We start from the raw sequence: 9,973 nt of genomic DNA on the forward strand, positions 1-9,973 counted from the left end.
GCAGAGCCCTGAACAGTTTGTACAAAGTGCTGGCTCCTCCCCAGGGCTGGGTGGCACTTTGGCCTGCTGCACTGAGGGGCCTCACTCCCTGTGCTGCTGGGGGAGCCCAGGAATGGGCTGGGCAGTGGGGGGAACCAATCTGCTCTGCTCCCACTGCAAGGGAAATCCATGGCTCAGTGTCTAAAGTAACCTGTTTCAGCTGGATCCTGCATTTCTTCCATCTGCTCAAGGGTTTGAACCTATTGAGGTAGTCACAGTGCAGAGCTGTTGATGATTTGTCTGCTGCAGAATTCTTTTTCAAAGGCATCTAACTGAGCCTGTAGTGGCTACACAGAATGTATTATCATTAGTGACCTAAGTAACTGAGACTTGGTTTGGGGTGGTTTTTTTGGTCAGTTTTTGTTTTATAAGACTTTTTGGAGTAAAATGTTGTCATTTTTTAAAGGCCTTTTCTTTAAAGTGTCAGTTTAAAAGGAAAGAAAAGTTCTACCCTGTAAATCTTTCCTCCTTCACCTGCTTCCATTGAAATTCAACAGTTTCACATATAGTGAAATACTTGCCTAAGGTTTGATTCTGGCTTTAAATCTGCAGTTGGAAAGCCCACTAATGTTGACAACACATGTTTGTAGCCACACTTCTGAAGTTACAGCACTATTTAATTCACTGATTCCCTAATAATTTTTATTGCTACTGCCTTTTCAGCAACAGGAAAAGCTCCTAATGTGGCCACAGCCATAGTGCTTTACCTCTCCCTTGAATGTTGTGCTGAGACAAGGGGATTTTTAGAAAATTATAAACTGGAGGGATTGTGGGAAAGGAATTGGACAGAGTAAACGAATTAATAAAATTGTCTTGGAATGTTCTTGACTTGAGCATGTCAAGTGCTGGATTCTTGGGGTTATGGTACTTTGCTCTGAGACTGCTCCTGTGTGTTGTGAATTCCCTTTGCCTGGTGCAGGAGGATTCCCTCAGCCACAGCACCTGTGAGTGTCCCCCGTGGCCAAGGACCTGCAGCCCTGGGCTGTGCTGGCCCCCAGAGTAATGCAGATATCCAAATGCAGCAGTCTCAGCTGGGTTATACTTAGATAATGTTCAGTTACCCAGATTTTGGTGCTTTGTTTTCAATTGCAGCATGACCATGAATTGTGAATAAATCTCAGTACTCAATTCTGTGCTGATTCTGTCTCATTGCATGTAAAAGTTTAACTCTTGAAGTACACGTGGTTTTACTGCATACTGCATCAGCACTTTATGGGACTTTTGGATTACAGCTCTGCACCTCAAACTCTGCTAAATGGAAGGAGGAAGTTGCCAGATTGCTGTAGGAAATGGTAATTTGCTCTCTAGAATTGTCAATTAATATATTGATTCCTTGCAAGGCAGACAAGGCCCTGTGGCTTTAAAGCTCTTGTGCTGGGGAGAATGATGTTGGTGCCTGAAGCCAGCCTGTGAGAGGGGCTGGTTGTGCTGAGGTTACTGGATAGAGTAACCTAAAACACTGGTGCACAGGAAAAGATCTTTCTTTGTGTGTGACCTGACCCAACAGTTGAAGAAAGGGCTGATTTTCATCTTCACGTAGATAAGGCATTTTTTTCATCAGTAGGTTGTATGAAAATTTAATGAATTGAGCAAGCATTTCCACATGTTCTCTGGATTTCTACTAAATAATAAATCGATTTGAAGGTGTTCTGTCGTTTTTTTTCAAGGGCCAGCAAGGCAGAGTTACCTGGCCAGAGGAGGAGGAGGAGCTGTTGAACAGAGCAGGCTTGTTCCTGTTGCTGTGTAAACAAGTCACTCGTAGGACAGGTTTGGAGGAGGGGAGCCAAGGTGTTAAAATGTCCTTAGCTGCTCTGAAAATGAAAAATAACTACTGAGGGTTTGTGTCAATGAAGCAGAGGGAATATCCATTTAAATTGTGCAGAGATGATCCAAAACCACTGTGTTTCTGCCCTTATTTTCCAAGTGAGTAGTTGGGTGCATCTAAAAAAAAAAGTCCAAATTCTGCACATCTGCCTGATGAAATTTTCCACAGTGTAAATGCCTTTTTTCCCCTCCCCACAAAAGTATTTAATGTAAAACAGCAGTAACATACAACGAAACACCTAATTAAAAAGTAGTAAGAATTATATAAAGTCTTTTGTGGAATTCGTTGCACTGAAGAAAAGTGGGAAGAGCGTGGCACAGCTGGGGTCCAGGACACGCTGGGGCTCCGTCCCCTCTGTCCCTGCCGCGCTGCGAGGCACAAAAACAGAGACCTGGGACAGGTTCTACCGAGATTTGAACTCGGATCGCTGGATTCAAAGTCCAGAGTGCTGACCATTACACCATAGAACCGGGCGGTGCCTCTGCCCTCCGCCAGCCCCCACAATTAATCCACAGCAAACAAATCCCGCTGGGAAATCCCTGCCCGTGTACCTGGGATGACCGACGGGAACTTAACACGACCTAAATCTTCGTGTCTGTTCCGAGTTTCTGCGATATTCGTTGTCTTCACAGAATCACAGAATGGTTTGGGTTGGAAGGGACTTTAAAGATCATCCAGGCCCAGCCCCATGCCATGGGCAGGGACACGTTTCACTAGCCCGGCTTGCCCCGAGCCCGGTCCAACGTGGCCTTGAATGCTGCCAGTGATGGAGCACGGCTCGAGTTTCTCTGGGCACCCTAAGCCAGGGCCTGCCCACCCTCACAGAGAAGAATTGCTTCCCAATATCCCAGCTAATCCTCCCTTCCAGCAGAAGTGAAGCCCTTCCCCCTTGTCCTGTCACTCCAGTCCCTTGTCCCAAATCCCTCTCCAGCTCCCCTGGAACCCTTTTGGGCACCAGAAGGCCAAAATAAGGTCACCTCTGGTATAATGAGGGCAGAAAGCAAACATCTGCTGTCAGAGACACCCCAAAAGCTCATCCCTGCAGAGCTCAGCAGCTGCCACCAGCTTTGCTGATGCAGAATTTAGAACTTGTTTCCACATAGGCAATCCAAAGCACAAAAAGAAAAGGAAACAATATGCTGTGACGTGTGAGATTCTTCAGATAATTTGTCAGACAGTACTATCCTGGCTGCAATAAACAATAGATACAGGGGAGAAACCCCAGAAAAACTCTCTGAGTGGTTATTCTTCTACTTTAGATACGTTTTCCACGAGGCATGGGACGCTTACAGCATTCTAACAGACCATGAAAAACGCCTTAAAGTCATTTTTCATGGCTCTGAGCAGGAAAGAAATAATGTGTTTGCGGCAAAAATGTTCAGGTTCCACCGAGATTTGAACTCGGATCGCTGGATTCAGAGTCCAGAGTGCTAACCATTACACCATGGAACCACACAACACGGCCCCCCGAGCCGCGCCATCTGAGCCAAAGGCAGGGAAGCGAACCCTACCATTCCCATAGATCCATTAATAAAATCCCTGCTTTGCTGGTTTTCCACGTGTTCCGCACGTACTCATCCCATGTAGAAATTCCACTGTTCATTTCCCACATTCTGCAGCCCTGAAAAGAACGCCCACTGAGAAGCACGGTGGCATTAAGTAAGTTCACGGAGTCTTTTCCTCAGATCCAGAGGCTGAATACAGACTTCCAATACCATGCGCACTGACTTCTACGTTTTCATGTTTGTTTTTTTTTTATTTTGCTTTCCTGCTGTTTGACATTGTTTGGCATTCAATCCGGCAAGATGGGGAGAAACTGTAAATGTGTGTAAGGAGTTTTTGATGCCTGGAGTGTGTCCAGACGAAGGCATGAAGATGCTCAGAGGAGCAGTTCTTCTGTGAGGAAATGCTGAGAGAGCTGCAGCAGAGAAGGCTCCCGGGGGATCTTTCAATACATGAGAGCTTTTTAATGACAGATAAAGAAGAAACTTTTCACCATAAGGGTTCTTGAGGCACCAGCACAGGGTGCCCAGAGATGGGCGGTGGCAGATGCCCCATCCTTGGAAACATTCAAAGCCAGGTCAGACGGGGCTCTGAGTAACTTGTGCGTCCCTAACCATGCCACGGGGTGGGACTAAAGGGTCTGAAAGGGTTCCTTCCCACCCAAACCATCCTGGGACTGTACGAGACCTTCAAATGACACTAAAAGGGCCGTAGGCATCCCACTGCGCAGCGTTCTGTCCGTCCTTCGCACTGCATGTCTCCAAGATTTTAGGAAAAACAACTGTCCTCGCACCAGCCACACCACTGTCGCTCACACCCAAAAACAACCGGCAGAGAGCATGGGGAGATTAAAGGAAACGGAAAAAAAACGCAGGCTAGCAGAGGATGGTTTCGATCCATCGACCTCTGGGTTATGGGCCCAGCACGCTTCCGCTGCGCCACTCTGCTGCTCGCACCAGCCCTTCCTCCCAGCCCAGCTTAGAACGGACAGCGCCGAGCAGCGCACAGAGCGCTCCGCATGGACACACCACACTCCCTGCCCGTCCCTGAGCCACAGGCCCGCACAGCTGCCGGTCCCGGAGATACACTCCAAATATATAAGGAGTAAAGGTCATAAACTAAACACAAGAAGTTTCGCCTCGGCAAGAGGAAGAGCCTCTTCACACTGAGGGTGGCAGAGCAGTGGAACGGCTGCGCAGGGAGCGGTGGTGTCCCTCTCTGCGGACATTGAAACCCACCTGGATGCGCTCCTGTGTCACCTGCTCCAGCTGACCCTGCCTTGGCAGGGCGCTTTGATCTCCAGACGGGCCTTCCAACCCGAACGACTCTGTGACTCTGTGAAACGACAAACGGCTTCAGCCAGCCGCATATCGCCACAGGCCAGCAATATTAACTAACTTACGTCCAAATCACCCATGTGTCACCACAGAAAAGCGCCACATTCCCAGCTGCGCGCAGCCCAACGCGCCCCTGAGCCCGCCGAGGGTTATTGACACAGAGCGGCCCCGTGAGGAGCCCCGGTACCGCCCCGCCCCAGAGTGCTTTGCGCATATTTGCATACTGCAGTGCTATTTGCATAACCCGTCTTAGGCCCGATTTGGGGTCTGTCCCCCCGCTTTTCCGCCGTTTCCTGCCCGCCGAACGCTCGGAATGGTCGGGGAGCTGTGTCCGACCGCTGCTGATCCCGCCGGCACCGCCGCGCTGTCCCACCCGGGTCACCCTGACCTTGCGGAGAGCGGCTTCTGCGGGTACAAATAGAGGCGGGAAGGCAGGCTCGTTCGTGCTCGCTTCGGCAGCACATATACTAAAATTGGAACGATACAGAGAAGATTAGCATGGCCCCTGCGCAAGGATGACACGCAAATTCGTGAAGCGTTCCATATTTTTCCCTCCCTCTCATCCAGCCCTCCAAGCCTGGAAAGGGAAGTTTGGGGGGTGACCACGCTTTTCCTGACATGTGAGGGTCAGGCTTGCGACAGGAGACAGCTGGAGCCGCACCAGGGGACGTTGAGGTTGCACATCAGGACGATTTTATTCGTGAAAAGGGTGATTAAACATCAGAATGGGCTGCCCAGGGTGGAGACACATCCCTGGACGTGTTCAACAACCAGCTGGACATTGCAGTCAGTGCCTTGCTCTGGTTGACAAGGTGGCGTTTGGTCCCAGGTCGGACGTGATGGACTCGGAGGTTTTTCCAGTGTGACCGATTCTGTGATGCTGGGAGCCCCCTGTGGCACCGCAGCAGCTCCCGGGACCCCCAGAGACACAGCCAGGAGAACAGAGGGTCCCTTGCTCCTTTCCCTCTGCCCCCGTGCCAAGGCCCCGCTGGCCCTGAAGGCACGAGGATGGGCACTGTGAAAAACGAGGTTTACTTTTTTGGTAACATTTAAAAAGTTTAATAAAAGACAATACAAGATAAATAATAAAGTAAAAGGTTTTAATGGCCGGGTGCTTGGTATTCAGTTAAGAGCACACTTGTTTAGGAAGCACCTTTTAAATTTATTAGCTTGTTGCATATTTACAGATTCATTATACATTTTCAAATTTTTTTACAAACTATTTTTTATGTTTTAAGAACCGTTTTACATGTCTACTTTTTGAGTTTGCTTTTTTAGAGTATGTGTGTTTTTTGGCTGTGGTTTTAATTTATTTTTCTTATTACTCTAAATTTGGGTTGTGGTTTTTAATTTTTGTAGATGGTTGGTGTTGGTAATTGGTATATTAGTAGCAGGTGTTTTTATTGGGTGTTATTTAACTAAGTAGGTAGTTTACTTATTACAAAGACATTTTCTTAGCTTATATAACTTTTAAAGAAAACTATATCTTAAAAACTATTTTAACACTACACATAGAGTATCCACTTTAATATTTTCACAAAGCCAATACCATAATATGTATTTATGACAGGCACAGAGGTGCCAGTGCCTTGAGAAGTTTTCTGACCTGGCTCAGCTCCTCAGTGCCCTGCACAGAACATTTCTCCCCAAGAGATCCAGAGGCTCAGGGCTGCACCCCGGCTGGGCACAGAAGTTTTCCTTAGCCCATGCACTGACTGCAGTAATAAATTCACCGTGGTTGCTGCAGAGAATTGACTCACAAATGAGAGCGTTTGTCCTGACCTTTCTGGACTTGCCTGCTGACCCGGACTGTGGTGCTGCTACAGGTTAGTGCCTTTTTGTATTTCATCTTCTCCTCGTTATCCTTGGCTTCCCCTGCACGCAGCACAGTGCAGGCTGTGGCACTGCCAGGCTCTCCTGGCCCTGCATGGCACACATGTCAAAGATGGGCATTCTCTATTTCTCACCTTTCCCGTCTGAGGATTGTCTCCCCAAAATGGTTTTATTTTCATGCAGAGTGCCTTAAGCAAAGCAGTGGGACTCTGCTCCACAGAACAGCAAACCCCCCTGGGCATTGCTCCTTCCATGATGGAAGGAGTAGTTCTTGCTGCAGGTTCTCTAATTCACCTTCCTTCTCCACACTAAAGGATCTCACTCCTGTGGGATTCAGTGCTGGCTACCAAAAGAACAGGGCAAGATCTGGAGAAAAGAGCAACACTGAAGGCACAGGAACAGCCCAGAGTTACCAGGGGCCAAAAAGCTCCAATTCTCTTGCCTAGAAAGTGTGTAGCAAAGCACTGAATCAAGATAGACTGCTTCTCTTAAAGACCTACAGCTACTGTAAGGAAAAGGAAAATTATTTTTAGAAGGTCTTTTATGAAGACATACAGCTTTTTTGGCTTTGGCATTGGGGATTTTGTTTTAATTCAGCCTGAATCCTGTGATGAGGTGAGTGAAGCTAAATAAGGTGGATGCTTTTGAAAGAAAAAATCAGAACAGAGGCAGATGGTGAGGGGGAGAAAGTAAAAATAGGAAACATGAAATAAATATATTGTTAGAGATGCCATTTTTCTGTAGTAAGAATGCTTCAGCTTCTTGGTTTGATTGACTGTTTCTTTTTTATTTTTTTACTTCATGTTTTCTGCATGTTTTATTGTATATTAGGTACCACACAGCATAGTTCAGGGTTTTTTTTCAGATAAAAAATTATTAATACTTTTCAGATATGATGATAACAGATAAAAGAAGGAAGTTAGGAAGCTCATGTGAAAGAATTTAAATGTGATGCATCATCCAACCTCAGCAGTGAACAAATGTGAGGAATTCTACTTTGGATTTTACTTGGATTTTTATTTGGATTACACAGCTCAAGGTGCAGTTAGAGTGCAGGTCTTGTCTTCACTTTCTTTAAAATCTCTTAGAATAAAGTAGTTCCTGTGTTGTATCTTGAAGGCCCAAATGACCAGGAGCTCAGTTTGGAAATGACTGTGCTCCCCCTTAACTGAATGTCAATTTATCTTTTATATTCTGTTCTTAACAATTTGAGGTGATCTGAAAGCCCTAAGGACAAGCAAAGTCTCCTGCTGGAATGAATCATGTGGTGATAAACCTTGTGGTTTTCAGTTTTCAGCTTTATTCTTATTTCTAATTTTTAAATAGCTGCTTTGATTCTGTTTTGGGTTAGAAACAGCCTGGTTACAGGATGAGAGATGGTCTTTGAGGGGCTGATTTATGTTACTGCTGTGCTGTGTCCTTTAATGAGGTGTCAGTATTGCACTGGAACATGGAAATAAATGGCTTTGTGCCAGTGTCATACCTCCCTTTCTATCTAGAAATAACAATTATGTAACAAATGCAAAAAGCTAAGTAAAGACTCCCTAAAGTAGGACATCATGAAGTCCAAAATATTAAGAGGGGTCTAAAAGGGATTTTGTTCCTGAGCTGTAGGTCTTCACACACCTGCTTAATGAAATGGTTTGGAGTCCCCCTCATCTTCCCAGTCCTTAAATCATGGATAATTGGAATCTGGGAGAAAATCCAGTGAAAGGGCTGAGCTTCCCATGCGTCCTGGAAACAGGATACTTGGCTAGATCAACTTGGTCTCTTTATCCCTTTACACAACAGATACATTAATTCCTGTATGAAGAAGTTTGCATTGGCATTTCCAGGGAGCAGTTTCTCAAACCCATCTCACAAATACTCATAAAACACAAGATCAGTGGGGTACTTAGACATGTTCCTGGGTTAAATGATGGCCCTTGTAGCAACACAGGGCATTTTGAAATGAAAATTACACTTTAGATGGGCTTCTGGGGTTTGTAAGGTGCATTATTGCCACGCTTACAGCTGGGAGCTAAACAAGATGTTTGCTCTGGAAATTACTGAGCACAGTGAGATATTCACCAACAGAAAGGTGATAGTACAGCCAGGATTTTCAGCTGATGGAAGGGGAGAGAGTGAGTTGATGTAGCTATGAGACTGCCATACAAACCTCTATAAATATTGATGTAAATATATATATATAAACTTCTGGAATTCCTTCCTGAGTGGCTGCAGTTTGGGATTGGGAGGAGGCAGCTTCTGCACCTGGTGCCCTCAGTTGCATGTCTGTGCATTGCTGTGAACAAACCCTAACCTTTGGGGCCTGGGGAATTGCCTTTGGAATTTCATTCCTGAGTAGCAGCTGCTGCTTTGTAAGACACAATTCCATGTACCAGGAATGCTGCTCATTTCGGGACCTGTGTGAAACCACTCAGGGGAAAAATACTCACCTTGCTGACAGAGATGTCCAGGTGGTAAAACCAACATGAATACAAATATTGGTGGCACTGAAAGCATTCCTTTCATTCATTTGTCACACAGGCAGGATCGGCTCAAGCAGCTGAAATTAACACTGGCTGGCAGATCCTAATGAGATGAAAAAAAAAACAAAACCCCTCACAAAAATGGCAAATATACATTAACTTAATTGCTTTGAAATTTTTTCTTATGTAGTAATTAATTTTTGAGGACGCTGATACAGTCCTCTGTTTTTACATGCTATTTTTAACTTTATTAGCATGCATAACAGCAGTAGCTTGCTTAACTTAGTGGGCATAAAAGTGTTGCATAACTGCTTTTGTTTCCAAATTAATGGGTAGAACTAAATGTTGTTTGTACCCTCTTGCTTCTCTCACTAGCTTTGTGATTTCAAAATAAACAGGAACCTTAAGCACACAACAGGTTTTGGTATTAACACAATTCTGTTCTATGTGGATCTAGTTATACAAACAATAATTATATTTGTGAAAGCAATCAGAAGAACTAAATATGAAAAGCCTCTAAAACAGTCCTATTTACTTGGAAACAGTATCACCAAGTAGATATTTTACAGAAATAATGGTGAATTATGAGAAATTATATCCAAATTATGTGGGTAAAGTACAAGGGATTATCTTCATATATATGTATCACTGAGAAATTGGGCTATTTGAGCAAAAGTGTAATTAAGCTACAATAATTATTCTAAATTTTACTTCTATGCTAACTCACATAGTAAAATATATTATGAAAATCTTCTCACAGGCTGAAGACGTAAACAATAAAAGACAAAGACGGATTTCAGGAACTGATGCTCTTTTCTCCAGTTCTTTATTTTGAAGTTATGTAAATATTAGACAAACCAAAAAAAAATGTTTTGGTTATTCAGCTGATTCAGAAAATGCAAATCAATATTTTATAAGCCTTCAGTCACCTACTAGTTCTTGAGCCAACTACCGAAGCTGACAGC

General features: G+C 44.8%; 1 protein-coding gene and 4 non-coding genes across 5 annotated transcripts; 1 reads left to right on the forward strand and 4 right to left on the reverse strand.

The window, feature by feature from the left end:
* Nucleotides 1–158: 158 nt before the first annotated feature.
* Nucleotides 159–5,281, reverse strand: LOC148221582 (uncharacterized). Its single transcript, XM_088176563.1, has 3 exons — nt 4,770–5,281; nt 4,606–4,702; nt 159–3,809 (listed from the first exon to the last, which is right to left on the reverse strand). The coding sequence occupies exons 1-3, from the start codon at nt 4,943–4,945 to the stop codon at nt 3,744–3,746; spliced, it is 339 nt and encodes a 112-aa protein (XP_088032689.1). The 5' UTR covers nt 4,946–5,281; the 3' UTR covers nt 159–3,743.
* On the reverse strand, nt 2,263–2,334 carry TRNAQ-UUG (transfer RNA glutamine (anticodon UUG)). The gene has a single exon. It is a non-coding gene; the product is annotated as a tRNA-Gln (tRNA).
* Nucleotides 3,245–3,316, reverse strand: TRNAQ-CUG (transfer RNA glutamine (anticodon CUG)). Its single transcript has one exon. It is a non-coding gene; the product is annotated as a tRNA-Gln (tRNA).
* On the reverse strand, nt 4,244–4,315 carry TRNAM-CAU (transfer RNA methionine (anticodon CAU)). The gene has a single exon. It is a non-coding gene; the product is annotated as a tRNA-Met (tRNA).
* On the forward strand, nt 5,148–5,254 carry LOC148221586 (U6 spliceosomal RNA). Its single transcript, XR_015807867.1, has one exon. It is a non-coding gene; the product is annotated as a U6 spliceosomal RNA (small nuclear RNA).
* Nucleotides 5,282–9,973: the final 4,692 nt, after the last annotated feature.

The sequence above is a fragment of the Sturnus vulgaris genome, chromosome 20 (assembly GCF_052056855.1).
Source record: "Sturnus vulgaris isolate bStuVul1 chromosome 20, bStuVul1.hap1, whole genome shotgun sequence".
NCBI lineage: Eukaryota > Metazoa > Chordata > Aves > Passeriformes > Sturnidae > Sturnus > Sturnus vulgaris.

Coding starts and splice junctions, on each gene's coding strand:
- LOC148221582 (XM_088176563.1), bottom strand. CDS start 4,945: ATGCAAATAGCACTGCAGTATGCAAATATGCGCAAAGCACTCTGGGGC. Junction 4,703..4,769: donor GACACATGGGTGATTTGGAC/GTAAGTTAGTTA, acceptor GTCGTTTCACAG/AGTCACAGAGTCGTTCGGGT. Junction 3,810..4,605: donor TGACACAGGAGCGCATCCAG/GTGGGTTTCAAT, acceptor ATGTATTGAAAG/ATCCCCCGGGAGCCTTCTCT.